This window comes from Candoia aspera, chromosome 1 (genome assembly GCF_035149785.1).
Source record: "Candoia aspera isolate rCanAsp1 chromosome 1, rCanAsp1.hap2, whole genome shotgun sequence".
In the NCBI taxonomy this organism is placed as follows: Eukaryota; Metazoa; Chordata; class Lepidosauria; order Squamata; family Boidae; genus Candoia; species Candoia aspera.
The window spans coordinates 61,690,972-61,710,881 of record NC_086153.1 but is presented as its reverse complement, the minus strand read 5'-3'; the positions used below and the strand labels follow the sequence as shown (position 1 = coordinate 61,710,881).

Below are 19,910 nucleotides of genomic sequence, written 5' to 3'. Positions count from 1 at the left end.
TTTTCAGCTATTAGGAACCTTTGGATTGACAAGTTTTACAGAACCAGGTGAGTTTCCTTCAATTCTTAGCAAAAGAAGTTTTAAATACAAGTTAAAAGACTTAAAAAATATTTTTGAATAAACAGCAAAAGGGTGATTAAAACTTTGATTTTAGAAAGTTACAAACAGACTAAGGGTCCAGATAAATTTGAAATAAGATTTTGGAATTAATTATAAAGAATCCTTCCTGTGCGAAAATGCTTTTGTTTTGAATTCTTTAAAAAAAATAAGACTTTAAAATTGGACAAAAGAGGGACTAGAACTAACTAAAGATTACAATCAAAGGAGAAGAACACTTAAACTCAACTTACAATTACAGAATGGAGCAAAATATTTTAACATTGGACATATTGAAGGATATTTTTGAACAATGGACCCAGAAGTTAATTTTAAGAGCATTTGCCTGTATAGATAGACTGTGTTTAAAAGATGTTATGGAATAGGAACAAGCTGTACCTGACAAGTTTAAGGCTGATTTGAAAGTGGATTTAAAAATGACAGGCTACAAGAATGACATGGAAAAATATGTTACACTGGACATACAAAAGAAAACAGCTGATGTCTTCATAATTAAAAGAGATATTCAAATAACCAAGAGAGTGACCTGGATAATTTTCCTATATTGAATTTACAAAAGAGTCTTGTTAAAGCTTTGTAGAATTTTGTGAGACGGGACAAAGAAATAATGAAAAGAAATAAAGTTTTGGGACATTATTTGAAGGGACTAAAGATAAAGATTGTTAGAAGTAAAAGGAAGGAATATAAAATTGGTTTATTTGATCAAGGTTAAAATAGATATGTGGTTATCTCTGGTAATCCTTAATGGACATTTGCTGACATCAGGACCAAAATGACAAGGATTTCTTTATAGATAAGAGATGGGATATGGGAAGAAGAGATCATTTGTATTTTAAGAGAAGGTACTAAATAAGTTACTAAAGTTACTAAAATTGTTTATGATTGTGATGAAGGGGGAAGTTATTTCTTTATATATTTCTTTTCCTTTTCTTTACTATATTCTTATTTTTTCTTTCTTTTCTATTTTTTTCTTTTTTCTGCACTATTTTTTCTTTTTATTCTTTTCTTTTTTTTAGTTTGTATTAGTTTTTATTGTTGTAATTGTAATTTTTAACAAACTTACCATATAAAAAAGGAATGCAGAGGGAGAGTTTAATTGCTATACCTGGTTTTAAATAAACCTTAACACCAAGTTAGACATGGCACATTAGATATGTTGATATTTGCAAGGGGCTTGCTAATCAGATCTCTGATCATGTTTGCTTTTACTTGTCTGTTTTACTTTTTACTTGCCTTTTACTTACTTACTTGTTTACTTTAAAGTTTTTTACTTTTACTTACTTGTTTACTTTAAAGATTTACTTTAAAGTAAATCTGTTTTAGGTAATTCCTTTCATCAGACTGATCTCATTCAAAGCCACCTGTATTCACTTGAGTGGACTATGTGGGTCAGAAGGCAAAATTCACACAAAATATGCAAGGGAAATTGTAGCTTTTGAGCAAGAGAAACACCTGAAAGGCCACAATACTACTGTGAAAAACTCTTGCCTGGAGGATGGTTGCTATTCTGCTTGGACAATAGCATTTAGAACCTGCCTGTCAAACACTGATTTATGCATGGTTTGCATACATCCAATTTATTGATCAATAAACATGGGGTAAATGTGTAACAACCAGGCCTGTAAATCACTGTACAAAGCTCAAACTATTAAGTTTACAATTTACCTGTTAATGTAACCAACTGTCTCTACGCTTCCTTTAAAGACTAATGTAGCTAGCCACAATGCTGAGAAAGTAGAAAGCATACATCACGCATCCAAATTCTTCTCTCTTTTTAGCAATACCATAATATACCATAGACAAGAAACTGTTATCTCAGATCTGCTTCCTCTCTCAGCTGCCCAGTTTTGGAGTGTTAAAGGAATGCAATAGGTGTTAGCCTTTCACTGGTAGATAAAATGATTACAATTGTAGGCTAGAAAATAGCAACAGCAACAACTTCAACTCTTTCTGCAAGTAGGACCAGCCAAACTTCTTGCAGAGCTGCAGTTTTTTGTAGTGTGCCAGTTATTAAGTTTCTCCCAATTACAAAACATCTCTCCCTGCCAGAAAGATGGTTTTAAGAGGTAGCGTGACATAATGGTTCGAGTGCTGAAATAGGAAGGGGTAGATTTAGGATCTAGTCTCAGCAAAGCCCATGGGATAGTTTGGGCCAGTCAGGATCTCTCAGCTGAACTGTCTCATGGGGCTCTTGTGAGGAAAAAAGTGAAAGAGGCATATTATATATGCTGCCTAGAGGAAAGACAGGATGCGCATCTAATAAAGAAGGAGAAAACTTTCTTTCCAGCAACTAATCAATACAATCCTTAAGGACAACAAAATAATTCAAACAGGAAGCAGATGCAAGGTAGAAAAGCAGGTGCAAGATAGAGCAATTGAGCCAACTACATGCTATAACCAAGAGAAGACAAAAGGACTGAGATTTCTGGACTCATGTAAAGCGACAGCTCCAAGAATGAGTAGAACCCATGCAACAGGGTCATCACTATGGGGAAACTTTAAATACTTATTTTTAGTCCAGTGTCAATTACTACAATCAAGGAAGAATATGTCACATATTCCCTTTACATCAGTGGCTATTTTCACCAAAACAGTTCTTAACAGCTCTGCAACTCAATGTATTAATCTTTTACTTTATGCTTAATCCTGCCAAAAATCATAGTTCCCCCTCTGACCACCTGCAGAAATCACGGAAATAGGCAGAAAAGTTAAGCAACAATGTTATTGAGAAGGGACAATAGAATGCAATCTATGGATCAGATTTCTTACTAACCAAAGAGTTCTTCCTACAGAGCAGCAACACATGCCTGTTGTGTATTTGCATCTATCATGATAAGCCAATTAAAGCTTCAGATTTCATTAAGCAAATGTGAAAATGAACAGGAAAATTGCTGTGCCCATTCCTTTTACTTGCTTTCCATGTAAGACCTGTGGCAGGAATTCATATTTCTCCCCTGTCCTCAAGCTTTACTTTCATCTAAGAAACATCTTCCTTCCACAAGGCAAGAGTCTTAATGCCGTCCCTCCTGGAATATTATTCTGGAAATGCAAAAGTCTTTTGAGTTGTTCATGGATCTCCTCTCTTCAGTCCCTACATCCCAAGACACTGTATTTCATCTCACTGCATGATTCCCCTGCATGCACAAGATAGTTTTGGTATGATTTGAGAGGCTGCCTAGGGCATGCTGCAAAAATCAAATGCAGACAGAATCCACACAGAGCACAGCCTGAGGTTGCATAGACAGATGTGCAGAATGCAACTATCTCAACATAATCTTCCTTCCCTTCCCTTCTTCTCAGAAGGACAGTGAAATCAAATACGGGTATGCATATCAAGTAGGGCTGGAGGGTGAGGTGGGGCTAATTTTCCAAATTGCTTTGAGGAATATAGTCTCAATTTCCTAAAACTTCAAAGAAGGAAAATGCTAGCATGTGATTTAAGAAAGTCAGCACATGGGAAATTTTGAGAATTTATGGAGTAGAAAAATAAAGAAAAACACATTCATAGTGGAGATTGTTTCTGAATAGTACTTCATCACTAGGTATTTGAACAATCTCAAGAAAAGCCAGTCATCAATTTCAAAAACTGAGGCAGAGCATTAATGAAGCATAGACAATCCACTTGGCAGTAGGAGAGGGGAGAATCCAGCTTGCTGCTATGAGATATCATAGATTAATCACATAGCCTGAACAGTTATGGTTGCAAAATATGAGTGTGGTGTTTTTCCTTAGTACTCCACAAGCTTTTCCTTACTACAAGGAGTCCCTTAATTTTTTTAGGTACAAACATCCATCCATTAATGAACATAAATAATATAAAGTGACAAAGCAAACTTAGACAGACAGACAGACAGACAGACAGCTCTTCAAATGGATTTTTATCAGTTTGGCAACACGGCTGCATCTAGAATGCTGGGTTGTGAATTTTGGACTCGTATATAAGACTACCAAATCTGTCTGTTTTCCTTCATTCTTTTCAATCTGTCCCACATCTGTTAACCGTGTTGAGGTAATACCTTCCTTGACCTCACTGTTCCTTCTCTGTATTGTTATACTGCTGTGGTTCTTCCTCCAATCTTAGAATCTCTTAATTCAGTTTTAGGACCTCCTGGTTCAGTTACAGGCCCATACCATGCACTATTGGCACCCATAGTTCGGTGTAAACGAACACTGTAATGAGCACTGGGGTAATCCATCCACACATCACATAAACAATTACGTTATCTGAAGTACTGTACTGTACTGTGGGGATATTAGCTTGATACCATCATAAATCAGTCAAAGAAAAAACAGTGGCTACTGTACTGTGGAAAAACACAATTCTTTGTTTGAGGATCACTAGAAGTCAGAAGCCTTTACAAGAATCTGTGGTGCGGTCATACTGGAAATTCTACATGTAAAGCTGCAGAAAGTGAAAAAAAGAACAATTAAAATGATCAAGGCTACAGAAACAACCCTCTATGAAAAAAAACCTTGCATTAGTTTTTAACAGAAAAAAATTATGAAATGGATAAAATTGGGCATGATGTGAAGGAAGTTAATATAGGTTAGTTTTTACTCCTCCCTCATATTACAGCCTGGGATCATTCAATGAAGCTTTCTTGGGGGCGATGGGCAGTAATAGAAGTTTGAAAAATAAATAAATAAAATCAAGCTGAATGGTAGGAGATTCAAGATAAAAGATTATGTCTCTTCACACTGTGTGCAGTTAATTTATTGAACCTGGATTTTTTTAAAAAAGAGGTTTAGACAAATTCATGGAGACGAGACTCAATAACTACTGTTCTTAATACCTATATATTGTCACAAGAAAATCCAAATTCCCCTGAATGTCCAAAAAGTATACGGAGAGGTAACATCTATCTCACCTCTGTGTACAATGGTTCATAGATATCCACTCCATTATCCTGACTATGGGAAAGAGTCTCAGAACCCCTTCTCCAGATGAAGCGAGCAGGTGGATTGGAGCTGACTGTGCATCGAAGGAAGACTGTCTTCTCATGATAAAAACTCCCACGGACATCACTGATAGTTTGATGGACAGTAAGGACGGGCTTGTCCAAATCTGCAAAGAAAAGAAGGAGGGAGGGAATCCACAGAGGTTGTTAATGAGATTTAGGTCAGAATGTACAAAGTCTGTGGGTCAGCCAATACTCCAGATATAAAGGAAAAGGAAGGTAGATAGGGAGACTTCACTTCACTCACCCAGCAAACTAGTAATTGTCAAAGTGACACCTTCCCAAAGGAAGGCCAGCTATCTGCTAGGTATCTGCATAGCAACTGAGCTTTTCTAAAACAGCGAAATGAGTAATAGGGTACATTGCATTTGCCAGATTGATCACTAAATACTACAAGGACTGCTGTCTGTAAATTATCCGGCCCCAGAAGGCTGGAAGGCTGATTTTGTCCTGAGGCTAGTGAACATGTCACAGAAGTCCCTTGAATAAATTTTGCATTCTGTTGTCTTTTAGCAAGCCAGATGGTGAAAGAAAACAGGAGATAGACTATTTTTAACTTGGTGTATTGATATTTTAAGCACTATGTCCAGCTTTGTGCCAGTTGATAAAATTCAAGTGTTTTGTATTTTGTCTGTCATTGTGAAGTGGAGATCTTCAGTAATGATTGTGAAAACTTGATGCCAGATCTGGTTGTTTCTGCCTAGCCTGCCAAATGCACATGTTCATCATTTTTATCCTACTAATGATGCTTTGTCATTTCTTTAGCTGCAGTTTCTCTAAATTTGAACGAAGTTCTTGTTCCATCGACTGAGGTACCACTAGTGGAAAAATATACCTTAATATTTCACCTTACATGGTCCCTCAACTAGAAAAGAATATTTTAAATCTCACTTTCTAGTTAACCCAAATTTGCTCTTCTTTTTATAAACTTAACATTTAAAATTAGATTTCTGTGTATGTCCTGCAATCATTTGTTTCCATATTAAGGCCAGAGGTTCCTGTTAGTGTTATGTTCATGCTAGAATCGGGGTTGATCTACATTTAGCACAAAATCAAGAATCAAGAACTCTTAAGAGTTATTCTGGAATCACACTATTGAATGTTCCTCCATTCAAAAATCTTCATGCATACTAAAATTAATCACAATGAAAAGCAATTTAAGCAGGACCTGCTCAAAACCACACAAGGGCAATATCTTTATTTGCTCAACCAATATTTTACCATCACTGCAAGTTTTCATGTTTCTTAAAAATCTTTATCAGCCTCAAGGAATGCAATTTGGATGTTGTCTGATACAGCAGGATGCAAAATGTTGCTGAATTATAGCAAGGGTTTCTGTGAAGATATAGCTCTCTAAAGATGCTGGCTCTTACTCCATATAAGATGCTGAATGGCTCCTAATATTAGCCACAAGTCCCTTGTTCATTTTTTTCTGCTTTTTAACTATTTCATTTCATTAAAACTTTTAAGAAACTTGAAAGCTTGCAATTAATACAAGATTTTGGTTGGTACAATAAAGATACTGCCTCTATAGATTTTTTATTTTGAATTTTTTCATGGCCAACAAATCTAGCATTGTGTATCATGGAAAAAGTATAACTCAGTAGTTGGGCATATTCTTTACATTCAAAAGGGCCAAAGTTAAGTCCTTGCCATTTCTAAATCACATTGAAACTGCTTCCTTATCAGAAAACTTAAAGACACGCTGCCAGTCAGTGTAAACAATGTTGCTCAATGAACTGATGATCTAAACTGGTAGAAAGCAGTCCCCTTTGTCCCCAATACTGTTTTTACATGGGACAAAATGCATTATTACAAGTCTCTGCTCATTGTGTGAACCAAAATCCTGCAGGTAATTCTGTTAATAACACTAATTTAGTGCATCATAATAAGTCTTCTGTTCCTAAGGTACCTTTCAAGATTGAGTAGATTAAAAGAGCAAAGAACCCTTGAATCAAATGATATAATTCTTGCCATCCATTTAAGTTCCTGCTTCATTTAATGTTCTGCTAATGAGGAGAGACAGAGCCAAACCAGATTAATGAAAGTTGTCAATGTGCATCATATGTCCCTGCCTCCAGACTGTTGCAGGGGTCTGTGTATGTATGCATGCTGGCGTTGGGGAGATGAATAACCATTAAACTCAGAGGAGAAAAAATCCAGATGTACACTAATGAGGACCAAATGCAGAGCCTTTGTAAAAGACATGACTAAAGAAAAGTCCTTGCATATTTGAAGCATGTGATCACATAGCACACATAGGCTCCTTTTTTCTTCCATACAGCTCTTATATGCTGTTGAAATTTAAAATATTGATTTAGATATATACAAGTCTGGTTTCAAGAGAAAATACTACTTTCTATTAAAAGCAAACATTTTCCATTGAGGCATCTGCCTAGACCAAACAATTTGCATATTTTAATGAGTCACATGTTTTGAAGAGACAGTGTTTGTAATAGAAGTTGAGATTTGTTAGTCTGATAATACCAGAACTGTATTTCAGACACATGGACAGATTTTTTTAGCTGAGTAGTGAGATATAAAATGGCAGAGGAAAACAAGAGAGATCCAGAGCCAGATTAGAGGGACTTCTTAAATACTTTGTTAGGAGTTTCGGGCCAATATTTGCTAACCTTTACTCCATTTAGTCTAGGCAAACTTCTTTAATGTCACCTTCCTGGATGCCTCCTAAATAAGTGTCAGGACTCCACTTTCCTTTTTAAGTCATTTTTGAGTTCCTACAATCACCTAGAATGTGGTTGGTAGAGTCATTCAGAAGAATGATTAAAGTCCCCTGGATTGTTATGCTTCTGACCAACATATTCACTCCAATGTACACACAAACTCTTGTTTATATTAATGGGGGAATGGGGTCTTTCTATAGTAACTAAATGTTTAGGTTCTTTTCTCCAGTGCTTTGTGATCACAGCATTCAAGTGAGAAAATATGGGCTCATTGCTATTTGCCTCCTCTGCATTTTGATCTTCCTTTGCTGCAGTTCCTACTTGGATGGGCTTCAGAATTGTTCTTTGCCTTGTTCCTTCCACAAGCTAAAAAAAAAGAAAAAATATCAGTGACAATGAAATAGCTGAAATAGCATTACTGGGTGTAAACAATGACATGCAAATAGGGCTGCAATAAAATTCATCTGATTTAAATCTCAATTGTCTGCTGCCTAACTCTCATTCATTTTTGATGCTATGAAGCAGTTATAACAAGGTGACTTACCCTTGGCAATTTCACATGGCAATTTTTTCTGCCCCAAGTACTCTTAGTGTGGTAAGTTCTCACCTGTACCTCATCCCAGAGAACTTTAATTTCCTATCAGTCTCCAGGATGTGACAGCTCTAATCTCTCACCATACTGCTTTAGCATATTTGGTGGGGGGTGGGGGAGACTTCACTGTGTCAAAGTGAATGACTAAAATAAGTTGAAGTGACTTAAGACCATCATATTTCAATGTACAAACTGCATCAAAATTTCCCTTCATTCAAGTTCATGTCTTTATTATCTTACAGCCAACTTCTCCAACCTGGTATTCAATAAGCATGTTGGAATTACAAGTCACAAAACTCTGTGTCCTGCTCATGTGATATCACTTTTTTCATCGATAGATAGATGATAGATAGATAGATAGATAGATAGATAGATAGATAGATAGATAGATATAGACAGACAGATGCCTTTGAGTCAATGTTGACTTCTGGTGACTGCCTAAACAAGGCCCTGCAGTTTTCTTGGCAAAGTTTTTTGGAAGTGGTTTGCAATTGTCTCCTTCCCAGGACTGAGAGAGAGGGACTGGCCTAAGGTCACTCAGCTGGCTTTGTGCCTAAGGTGGGACTAGAACTCATAGTCTCTGGGTTTCTAGCTTGATGCCCTAACCACTACACCAGACTGGCTCTCTCATCTTTTTTTTATCATCCTATCATCTTTTCTCATCCTTTTTTATCATGATACCCAAACTCATGCAGCCAGTTGCAAATTCACCATTACATTCTTCCAATCTGTCTAAAGAAATCTGAGAACAAAAATTGCCCTCTTCAAAAACTCTGAAGAAAATCATAATTTGACTCAAGAATGCCAGCTTTCTTCCTTGTTTTCCAAGTGGTCTGTGGAAAGATGATAGAAGAGCCAAGAAACGGTTGTATGCCTGTAGCAATTTGCAAGTGTCCATTCTTTTCACTTAAGCCTCAGCATGTCTCAGCAAAAAAGGAATCAGTAAAAGTATTAAATCTTAGCAAATTTTGATGACACTAGTAATGATTATGAAAAGAGTTGTACTTAATTTTTATAATATTTTGAAGTGTTCAGAGCACTTTATCTCTAGCTAGATACACTAATGTCTACAATAATAAAATTTTTAATAAAACTACATCAGAGCTTAATTCAACCCATAGTTATTGGCTTGCCAACTGATACAACCATGTGGGTTGTTTCAATATCAATATAACTTTTAAATGTCTGTACTTTCCATCTGCCTTTCCTATCTCTTCCTCCCAGTATGGAAAGGCTCCAAGGAAAAGCTTCCCTGATTAATGATGATATCTGGGGACTTTGTGTTAGTGATGGCAGTTTTCTGGAACTTCAGCCCTCCTGCCTTGCTGGCATCAATTGAAATGTAGCAGCAGGTTGGCTGGCTTTCTTCTACAGGGATTTACATGAAGCTTTGAAACAGATTTAGGTGAGTAAATGGTAACACATGACCTGATGTTTTTATGAAAACTGAAAGCTGCTTAGGAATTTGGTCAAAAATTTGAGTAATTTCAACTTTCAATAATATACTGCCTACAGCTAGTCTGAACATCCCTTGACTGCAGCTAGTTCTGTGGCTAGTTCTATACTTGCATTTTACTTTCTCCAAGTGTCAGGAATGATTACAGTTTGATCTAAGAAAGAGGCACACATACATCATCTCAATTCTGAGCAAATAGGCAAATTGCCCTAAGCAATTTGCACTACATTTTCAATATATGTTTCAGATACCATATAATCTTAGGTCAGGGCACAAATAACAGGAAAATTATCATCAACAGTAAATGAAAGGGAATGTTCGTTGCATATTAAGGACACAGGAAAAAGACAATGTCATGAAATGTGTAATTAAGGGCAACAGTGGTAAGGATTGACCTAGTCCTTTCCTACTCTCTCATTCATTCATCCATCCATCCATCTGTCCGTCCACCCATCCAACAAACAGCTACAAAAAATGCAAACTCTCCTCTAGGACAGCAACACACAGACACGCACAGAAAGCAAGAGGCATATTACCAAGTCCATTTGTAGAGTAGATGTTAGTATTGGAAAGCCCTTGGCCACCCAATTTACCCCATAGCTCTAAAGGTCAGAAATGAAGGAAGAAGAGCAGGACTCTGCATCAGCTTAGATCCAAGCTACATCCTAAAAGCAAAGGGAAACTGCACAAGAAATCAATTCCCTTTTGAGATGGGACATTTTAATAACCAGATATAAATTATCTATGGTAAATAAGTTTAAAGAAGCAAAGAGAAGCACAGGGGAGCTACATAATAGAAGAGGACAAGAAGAAAACCTAACCAGCCTTAACTAAATTAGCAGAGTACCTAGTTGTGTTTCAACTGAAATACCCCAAATTTCCAAGCAGTGAGGAGGGTGACAAGTTGATGAAGCTCCTCCTAAATATTCCAAGAAAATAACATTAATTTCCTAGGAAATATTTAAAAATCCCCTCTGTGGTTGGCACTAAAGGAGTTCCTTATGCTTAGACTCAAGTGTTTTTTTTACAGATCTAACTAAAAATAATATACAGGGGAGGATGGTCTTTTGGGGAAAGACAGGACTGGCTGTGAAATAAAACGTGAAATTTCGAAGCATATATTGTCACAACATTCACTTTGGGGAAAGGCATTCCAAAACCACTTTCCAATTGCTCTTCTCTAACTGATTAGTTGGCATGAGGCAACACTGGCTTTTAGAGACCTGTAAAAAGTTTCTCCTAGCTGCCTGTGATTGCTGTCAGTCACCCAGAAGGAAGCAAGATATATATTTACAGACACAGTAGAAGCATTGCAGGGAAGCATGAAAGTAGGGTTAATCATATCACTCATTATCAGATATTTCAACAGGTGATTATCAATGTAAGAAAAGTCTTGCAGGATCAGGCCAGGGCACATTTTAGCCAGCACCAAATCCCTCTGGAGTACCCACAAACAGAAGATGGAGGCAGACTGATGTGTTCCTGCAAATGGTATTTGGAGGATTGCATTTTTAAAACCAATCGCTTTGAATTTATTACATAATTTCTCCACGAATTTCTCTGATCTCCTGTTAAAATCATACAAGCCATCCAAAAAATCCTTGTGAAAATAGGCATACTAAACTCTGGGTGACAGAGTGAAAGGGGCCATGATGACACAAAGCAGAGATAGGTGGTTATTACCTTAGATGAGATAAAAAAGATTTAAAAAGATCTAGACTGGCTTGAGCAGCGAGCCAAAATTAATAGAATGAAATTTAACTGGGAGAAATGCAAACTTCTGCATCTTAGTAAGAAAAATGTAAGGTAAAAGTATAGGATGGGAGAGACAAGGCTTGGCAATGGTATATGTAAAAGAGTCCTTCTCAACTATATAAGTTAACATGAGTCAGCAATGTGATGCAGCTGCTAAAAAAAGCAGGTGCTATCTTAGAGTACATTAACAGGAGGATTATGAACAGATCATGGGAAGCAGTTTTTCCCACTGTACTCTGCCTAGGTCAGACCCATTTGTAGAATTGTATCTAGTTCTGGGCACATCACTTTCAAAAGGATAATGACATATTGGAGAAATTTCAGAGACGGGCTACCAAGATGGTGAAGGATCTAAAATCAAGTCTGGTCAGGAATGGTTAAAGGATCTGGGTATGTTCAGCCTACAGATAAGATGACCGAGAAGCACATTACAGCAGTCTTCAAATATCTGAAGAGCTATCACACAGAAGGAGTGGACTTTCTTTATCACTTGAGAGAATGGGACCAGAACCAATTACAAGGACATCAAGCTAGGCTTCGGGAGGAACTTCCTGGCTATATGAACTGTCAGTCAGTGGAAGAGGCTGTCACATGAAGAGGTGAGTTCTTCTTTAGAGATCTGCATTCAGAGATGCTCTAGTGGATCCTGCACTGAAGAGGGGATTGGACTAAATGGCCTTTAAGCTCCTTTGGAATTCTATGATTATAATAATAAGATAGAAAATACTAAGATAGGCCTTGGTTAATTATAGTGTTCTCATATTTATTATATCATTTATGTGTATATTTGTGCAACTGTGTGAATCCACAACTTTGTGTAAGGGGCAGAAGGAATAACCTTGAGGAATAGGAGGAAGAACTGCAATCAAGACAACAGTCAGATAAAAGAAATCTGAGCCTTGTTGTTTCTTCAGTGAAACGTCTGCAAGAAAACAACAAGGCTCAGAGAGCACCAAGGACTCCACAGTTCAACCCTGAGCTACAAATATTAGCTTCGATTGAAAAGAAATCTGAGTCTAGGGCAGATCTGCAACCTAAATAAACATCTCAGAAAAGACCCTCCTGGTTCTCACAAAGATAAAGGGAGGGAGGGGGAAGTGCATTCAGACATTCAGCAAGATTCTGTTACTATAAACTTATAATAAAAGTAGTATTAGCATGTGTAACTTTGGTTTCCTAATCTGGCCTACCTTGGAGGGCTGACACTTTACCAGGTAGATTAGCTTCATGTTAGAAGGCAAGTAAAATAGAAGGGATTTTAGTTTCATCAAGTGGAAACTAATATACAGTTCATTACAATGAAAGAAAGATCTATTTTGCATAATACTAAACTATAGTTTACCATTAGTAGAACAAAGAGAACCCAGCCTCAGGTCTGCTCCTTTCTCCTTCAGTGTGGCCATAAGGAAAAGACATTAAACCAGCCAGAAGTCTGAACCTAGAATACTCTGATTAGTTCCAATGACTGTTTATTAACAGCCCAAGAACAAACCATGTTTTAAACCATACATAGCAATCTAGCACTCTGCAGATGTTTTGAATTACAATTCCAATAATTCCTGACTACTGGCCATACCATCTGAAGTTGACAGAAATTGTTAACTCAAAATATTTGGTGGGCATTACTTTGACTTACCCTCTTTTTAACTAGCTAGCTTTTAACTCTCTTTTAATTCTCACTGGAAGGGTTAATGTTTAGCTAGTTTAAACGAGGAAACAGAGGTTGCTGATTTCTGTGTGACTAAGTAGACGCAGGAGAAAATGCAGGCAGGTAAGACTAAGACTTGCTTCTGCTTCTTCATTTAGTGTTAAACTCAGGGTTATATCCGAAATGCTCAAGGAAATCCTATTGCCACATAGCTGAGTAAAGAGCTTTATCCAAATGGGCTTGATCAAACTGCAGCACGCCACTGCCTATAGCACATATGCCTTCTCATCTATGGCCATGAATGAACTGGCCCTTAGTTAATGAGGACTTTTTGCCCAAGACCAGCACCTTTAGGAAATGGAACATGGATATAACAAGGTCTATCCCTTTGCCTCACAGGTATGAGAATGAGTCTAGGTCAATGCAGAATTTCACTAGCTGAATGATCAAGTAGATACACTCAGTAGAACTGTGGGAAGCCTCGGATGGCCACAAAATGACTTACACTGCACATCTACTCGAATGGACTTGATGGCTGGGACCCCAACCCCATTCTCTGCTTTACAGTAATAGCGACCCCCCTGCAGCCTCTGGATCTTGTCAATCAGAAGGGTCTCATTCAACACCGATGTCTCCTGGAATTTGTCCGAGGCGCTGCCAGCAGTTTTGGTCCACCTCACCTAGAGGAGGGGAATGAGAAAAGCAGAGAGAAATAAAGCACAGCTATTGGACACAGGCAAACTCTGAACTGAGTCTCTGGCCTATCAAAGCAAACAATTATTCCTTTGAAATGCTTCTAGGGTGCTTATCATGCTATGCATCTGCAGACAATGTATAATATTAATACATTTTATACAACTGTATAGAGTGTACCAATTAATATACAAACATACAAAACAATTAAAAATATATAAAAATGCATGATGTGGTAAATGCAGAGCGAATGTCAGTGTCAGGCTTCCTCCAGACTGATACTCAAAACTAGAAGGCTAGCAGGCAGAGATTCAAGGGCACAGCCTTTGTTCATCTAGTTTTATTAGATATTTGAAAAGGCATAATTAGAGCAGAAAACTAGGAACTGCTAACCATATGCCTCAATCCATGTAGATAACAGTCCCAAGATGCCAGTCTTACCTTTCTTTCTCCTGCCTGTGTCCGAATGGATAGAGAACTAGTTGTTTAGCTGATGATTGACATCTGTGTATTGTTATATACAGACAGGATAACATACCTGTCTGGTCCCAGGATTTCTGAATCTGACCTCAGTCCTTCTGTCCTGCACAAAAAATGTTTCCAGCATGCATCTAAATTAACATAAGATTGGTGCATGTTCTATGTCTCACATCAGTTTCCTACACAATCTGAATGAGCCTTGTGGCTTCACACTTGGATTTTAAAAAAGAAAATACTGCCCCAAATACGACCTTACTTTCACCTATCTGTCCACCAATAAAGAGCACTCTTTTAAAAACTCTAGAAATTCCAAAGATATTAGCAGCAACTCCTGCTATTTTGCTTTTGGTTAGCAATCATTGTATGCTTCCAAAGCCATGTTTGCATAGCTGCATCAAGGCTAATTAGGATCGTCACATTTCTGAACAGGGTAAGTTTCAGCCAATTCATTGTCGTTTCTCTACATGGAGGATCCTGAAATGTTTAGCTTTCAGAAGTATGAGATGCAGATCCACTATGTTGCTTCCTTTCTCTTAATTAATCTTCCTAGAATGTTTGTTTATGCCTCTGTTTGAATGCGATAATAAAATAAATAACAAAATGAAACTAAGTGCTCTGTGCAGCGAATGAATGACTTGCAGAGTTGAAAAAGGTAAGGCAGTAGGAAGGGATTGTGACAATGTCAGAATTTGCAGAAATGGCAAAACTGATGTTTGGTGAGAGAAAAAACAAAAACGATTTTGAAAGACTGGAAACCTCATATGGACTTTTTGCTGAAAGAAGAAAGAAATGACCTGATGACTTATGGATCTGAAGATTAAGAAGACATGGATTATAAATGAGGGGCTGAAGGGGCTTGTATAACATCTAAGAGGGAAGTGGGATAATAAGATTGTAATTGTTGAAAAGAAGGTCAGAAGTCACTTATATATTTCTTAACTTCAATTTCTTTTTTTATATTTTACACTTTGTTTCTTTTCAATATGGCTTTTGTTTTATGAGGAAAATACTTAATAAATATAATTTTTTTAAAAAGAAAAAGGTAAGGCAGTGAAATATATTGAGGAAAGGAACAGCACACACTGCAATCCTTCAAGATTCTCTAATTTGGGGGGGGGGTCTGCTTTGGCATCCCAGATGTGTAAATACAGGTGGGCACATGGAAAGAAATGGGTTATTGTGGCAGAAAGAAAGAAAATGAAGGGGGGGTGGACCCTGACGTGGAAAAGATGTAATATTCAGATGGTTGGCTAGGCCAAAAACAATATGCTGCTTCCATTTTTCATTAGAGCAGATGGCAAAGTGGTTAGAAAGCTGGCAGATGTAATGGAAATGTAGAAATGGGAGCAACAGACTGGTGAGCAGAGGGCATGAGGAAAGCTGGCAAATCATCATATAATGGTATCTCTACACAGGGTGGAATTCTAATTCCAGAAGAGGACAGGCAGGCCACTGCTGTCAGCCACCACTGTCAATCTGCCATAATTTGAACTAGTGTTAGAATCAGAAAAATGTGCAGAGAGGGTATCTTGAGCACTTGGTCTCATCCACATTCTGCCTATCAAATTACAAAATAAATAACACATACAGATTGGGCATGTGCAACTGTTTTGAGGCAGTGGACTAAAGCTTTCTTTAAAAAAAAAATTCAAAGGTAGGCCAGTGATGTACTGAGATCACCTGAATGAGTAACGCCTTAATTTTCAGCTTAGCTGTTAAGAGGGAGGACAGAATGAGTATGTTAGGCTTGCCTTTTAACCCTCCCAATGTAAAAAGGTCCCACAAAATGATCCCAACAGTATTTGGGAAATTGGAAAGGGCTGCTGGAGAACCTCATGCAGACGTAGCAGATGATAAAAAAAAAGTATTATTACTTCCAAAAGCATCAAGTGGCTATTGCGAGAAACAAAAAAACCTAAACCAGGTCTTGGGCAGATCCAGACAGAATAAACAACCCAGCAGGGCTGTTGTTAAGAGTGACAACTTGCCTAATGCCTTCACTACATTTGCCTTAAAAAAATCACAAACAAGAACTGGAGGAGACTGGAAAACAAGTACTGGACTGTTTTCTAAGGTGGTCAGCGATCAGTTACTCTGCCCCATGATTGCAAAGATTCATAACAATACTGGTTTATGGTGAAGACATGGCCTAAGACTCTGTCTTTCAGCCAAGGCTCTTTTTGAAAAATATACATGAAGACTGGTAATCTCAGGGTTATGGCTTGGAAATGCCAGGTTATGCCCTCTTGTTTGTACTGTTCCTTCTAGGTAAATAGTGTTTATGTTGACTGGTTGCAGTTCTCTAGATTTCCTGGCAGGAAATTCTCTGTATCCAAAGTGGAGGCTACTGGAAATTGAATCTGGAATCTTCTGTAGGCAAAATGCATGCTCAGCTACTCAGCAGTAAAATCAGGTTTCCCATACAGCAAACATGGACATTTTTCTGTACCCTACTTGGGGCAAGTCTAGCCAGAGAGGCTTCTCTGGACAAGTAGAGCCAAATAGAGACTATCTATATATCTCTAATTGGTTGCCAGAATCAGTGAAGTTTCAAATCTCCCAGTTTCATCAGGAAGTAGAGCCTCAGTGCCTCTCCATCTTCACATCCTGTTCCTCTACCATTACTGTCCTTCCTTGCCTTTAGCAAGGTAAGGATTTCACTCCTCAGTTAGCAGAACTAATTCCTAAAATATTAACTATACCTTCTTTAAAGAGAACAGGAAAACCTGTAGCAAAAGGATCCTTTAAATTAAAACTGACCTCCTTAACAATTGTTAGCTTTAATTCATAACTATTTATCACTGATATTGACCTAAGGCAGGATGGGAGCTGATGCTGGTGAGGTTGCTGAGGGCTCAGGCATATATAACTTACATGCAGAAAGGATCAAGCTCTACCACTGACATTTCTAAGCATGAAGAGGAAAGCTTCCAGTCTGAAGTCTCAGGGAGCCACAGCCAGTTGTTATAGATGATACAAAGCTGGATAGACCAGCCCTATGAATATCGAAAGCAGCATCCTATATTCCAGCCACATGGTTCAGTACAATCATAACCATGTCCCCAGCCCTGATAATCAGGTCTGCTTTTCACCAGACGTACTCTCAGTCTGAACCAAATCAGCAGCTTTCAAGCAAAAAGCTACTGATGGAACGGTGTGGTCCACAGATACTTTAATTTCCTTTGACAACCCTGCCCAACATCTGAAATGGGCCAGAAACAGTAGGGGACAAAAAGCAGAATAAAGAATTTTTTATGGAATTCATGTACCACGTTTTGGGAGGGTTCGGAGTGAGTGGATATAAAAAGTAAGTTAGTGAGAGACACAGTAGATGTGGATTTGGGGGCAATTTTCAGTTCAGACTGGAAGTGCTTCTCACAAGTCCCTCTGTGTGATGAAAGGCACAGTTACTCCCATTTTACAGATGCTAATCCAAACCTTAAACAGAGCAAATTTGTAAAATTCAGATGAAACCCATGAGGGACAGTTGGGAATTAAATTGTTTTTCAACCTATAAACCTGCAAAGCTGGAAGGCAACAATATTACCACTCTCACGTCCTTTTTGTAATCTTCTCCTTGCCCACAGGCCTATATGCTAGGTGACTTGGATTGCAGGCTTGGGATGATCAGGTTCAGCAACCCCACCTTGCACTGCCATAGAGTTAATGGCAGCCCATGAGGGATTTGCTCAGCCTTTGTCCTCTCATTAGAAGCCTGAAGTCTCTTAAAGAGCATTCTGTTTGCATGGCTGCTTCCGCTGGTTCTTTAATCTTTCCTCTGCTTTTTTCATTTCAGCTTCATTTATTTAGTTTGACCACATTTTGGAACTTTAATGACTGAGGGAAGAGTTGGGAGGGGATTAAACAAAGGTTAAAAGACAAAACTTTGATTTGGAGAAGCAGGGGGAGAGGGAGCAGAGAGACAATACAAGAGGAAGAAGAGAAAGGAGATGGTAAGACTTGCTGCCCGTTCCCAGCATGTCTCTCTGTGTGCTGTCCATCATTCAAATTTGTTAGTTCAGTCAAATGTTTTTTAAAACTGTAAAACAGATTTCAAAACTCTGCCTCTTCCTGATTAATGCTGAGTAAAGGCAAAACAACTAGTTCAAGGGAAAATTAAAGTAAAAGAAGGGAGACCTAGAAATCAAGAAATACAGATTTATATTCACGCTGTAAATCCAGATGCCATGGGTACAACAGCCATGACACGAGTGAATAGAAATTCTTTATCTGTATGCTAACTCTTCCTCTGCATCATGTACAGTATGAACAAAAAGACCTTCTGAATCTTCTATTTCTCTGTGCTTTTAAATAATAATAGAAAAATATTTCTAAGCTCTCTGCCTTGATGGCATTTAGCTATGTAAGTAACCTTGTCCCCTAAGCAGGAAGAGCCATTCTGATCATACCATAGAAAGCTAGCCTAAGACATTACAGGGTGAGAAGAATGCATGCCATAGAGAAACCATTCAAAACTGAGATTAGACAGTTTATGTCCACTGTACTTGTGGGCAGGAAGCTAGCTTTGCTGACCATGTGGCCAGTAATTCTGTATTCCACACAGTTATCAGTTCCTCTTGCCATTTGAAGAGGGTGGCCTCATCTTACTTAATAACAGCCCAAGTTCAGGCTGTAAAAATATTTTGAAAGAGATACTTAGGATATTTAAAACACTTTGGGGGGAACTGTTAAAGCTGCTGCATATTTCTCCAGGCTTGTATTGTTGCTTTGGAAGCTGCTCCCAAAAGTTATCCCATGCAAGTACAGGCACAATTGCTTCACATTTTCCCCAATAGCTCCTCATATTTTTCTCCCAGTGAAGCAACATGGCTTGGCATACACACTATGCATGCAAAGACAGCCAGGAGCAGCTTCTGAAGCAGCTACGTAAACTTGCAAAAAAGAATGTGGCTGCTTTAATGATTTAAAAATAGATGTTTAGGACATGCTCTTGCATGTTCCAAAATGTCTCTTTCAAAGCAGGTAATGGTCACTCTTGTAATGTGGGATTAGTGGAAAGGTGAGAAATCCTTCAGTCTCAGTCTACGGTAACAGCTGTGTTGAGGTCACTCTGGAAAATTAAAGCACTGAAAAGCTGCAAATTAACATGATTGGAGAAGGCCCTGCAAAGTGCTCGACATTAATACAAAATCCCATACCTTCTAGATGTTTCCCCATCTCCCATTGCCCTAGCTGGCATAACCAATGGCAAGGCATTGTAGAGGTTGTAGGACCAGGTGGCCAACCCATACAAACCACAATATGCAGATTTCTTCTGTTTTGTGGATGAAATGCTACAGTTCTCACTTTGCCATAATGGTGAATCTGACAATGTCATTTATTTCATTAGGACACTGGACACTTCTGAGTGCCACATGCACAATGGATATTCTGCCTGGCCAATTTGGTCTGGCAAGGTTGGCACTCTCTGGGTTCTTTCAATTAACAAATGCCATCTATTGGGTCCCCAGAAGAGTGTCTTCTCTGTAGCAGCACCTGCCTTCTGGAATGAGTCCCCCCCACTGAG

At 38.2% G+C, this 19,910-nt stretch overlaps 1 protein-coding gene across 2 annotated transcripts in view; it reads right to left on the bottom strand.

Moving 5' to 3' along the window:
• The window catches only part of MDGA1 (MAM domain containing glycosylphosphatidylinositol anchor 1), a 278,861-nt gene that overhangs the window by 163,575 nt on the left and 95,376 nt on the right, over positions 1-19,910 (bottom strand). For both annotated transcript variants that reach the window (XM_063304931.1, XM_063304922.1), the window contains exons 3-4: positions 13,716-13,890; positions 4,986-5,182 (exon numbers count right to left, since the gene is read on the bottom strand). In XM_063304931.1, coding sequence (XP_063161001.1) covers positions 4,986-5,182; positions 13,716-13,890 — 372 coding nt within the window. The remainder of the gene's footprint in view (positions 1-4,985; positions 5,183-13,715; positions 13,891-19,910) is intronic.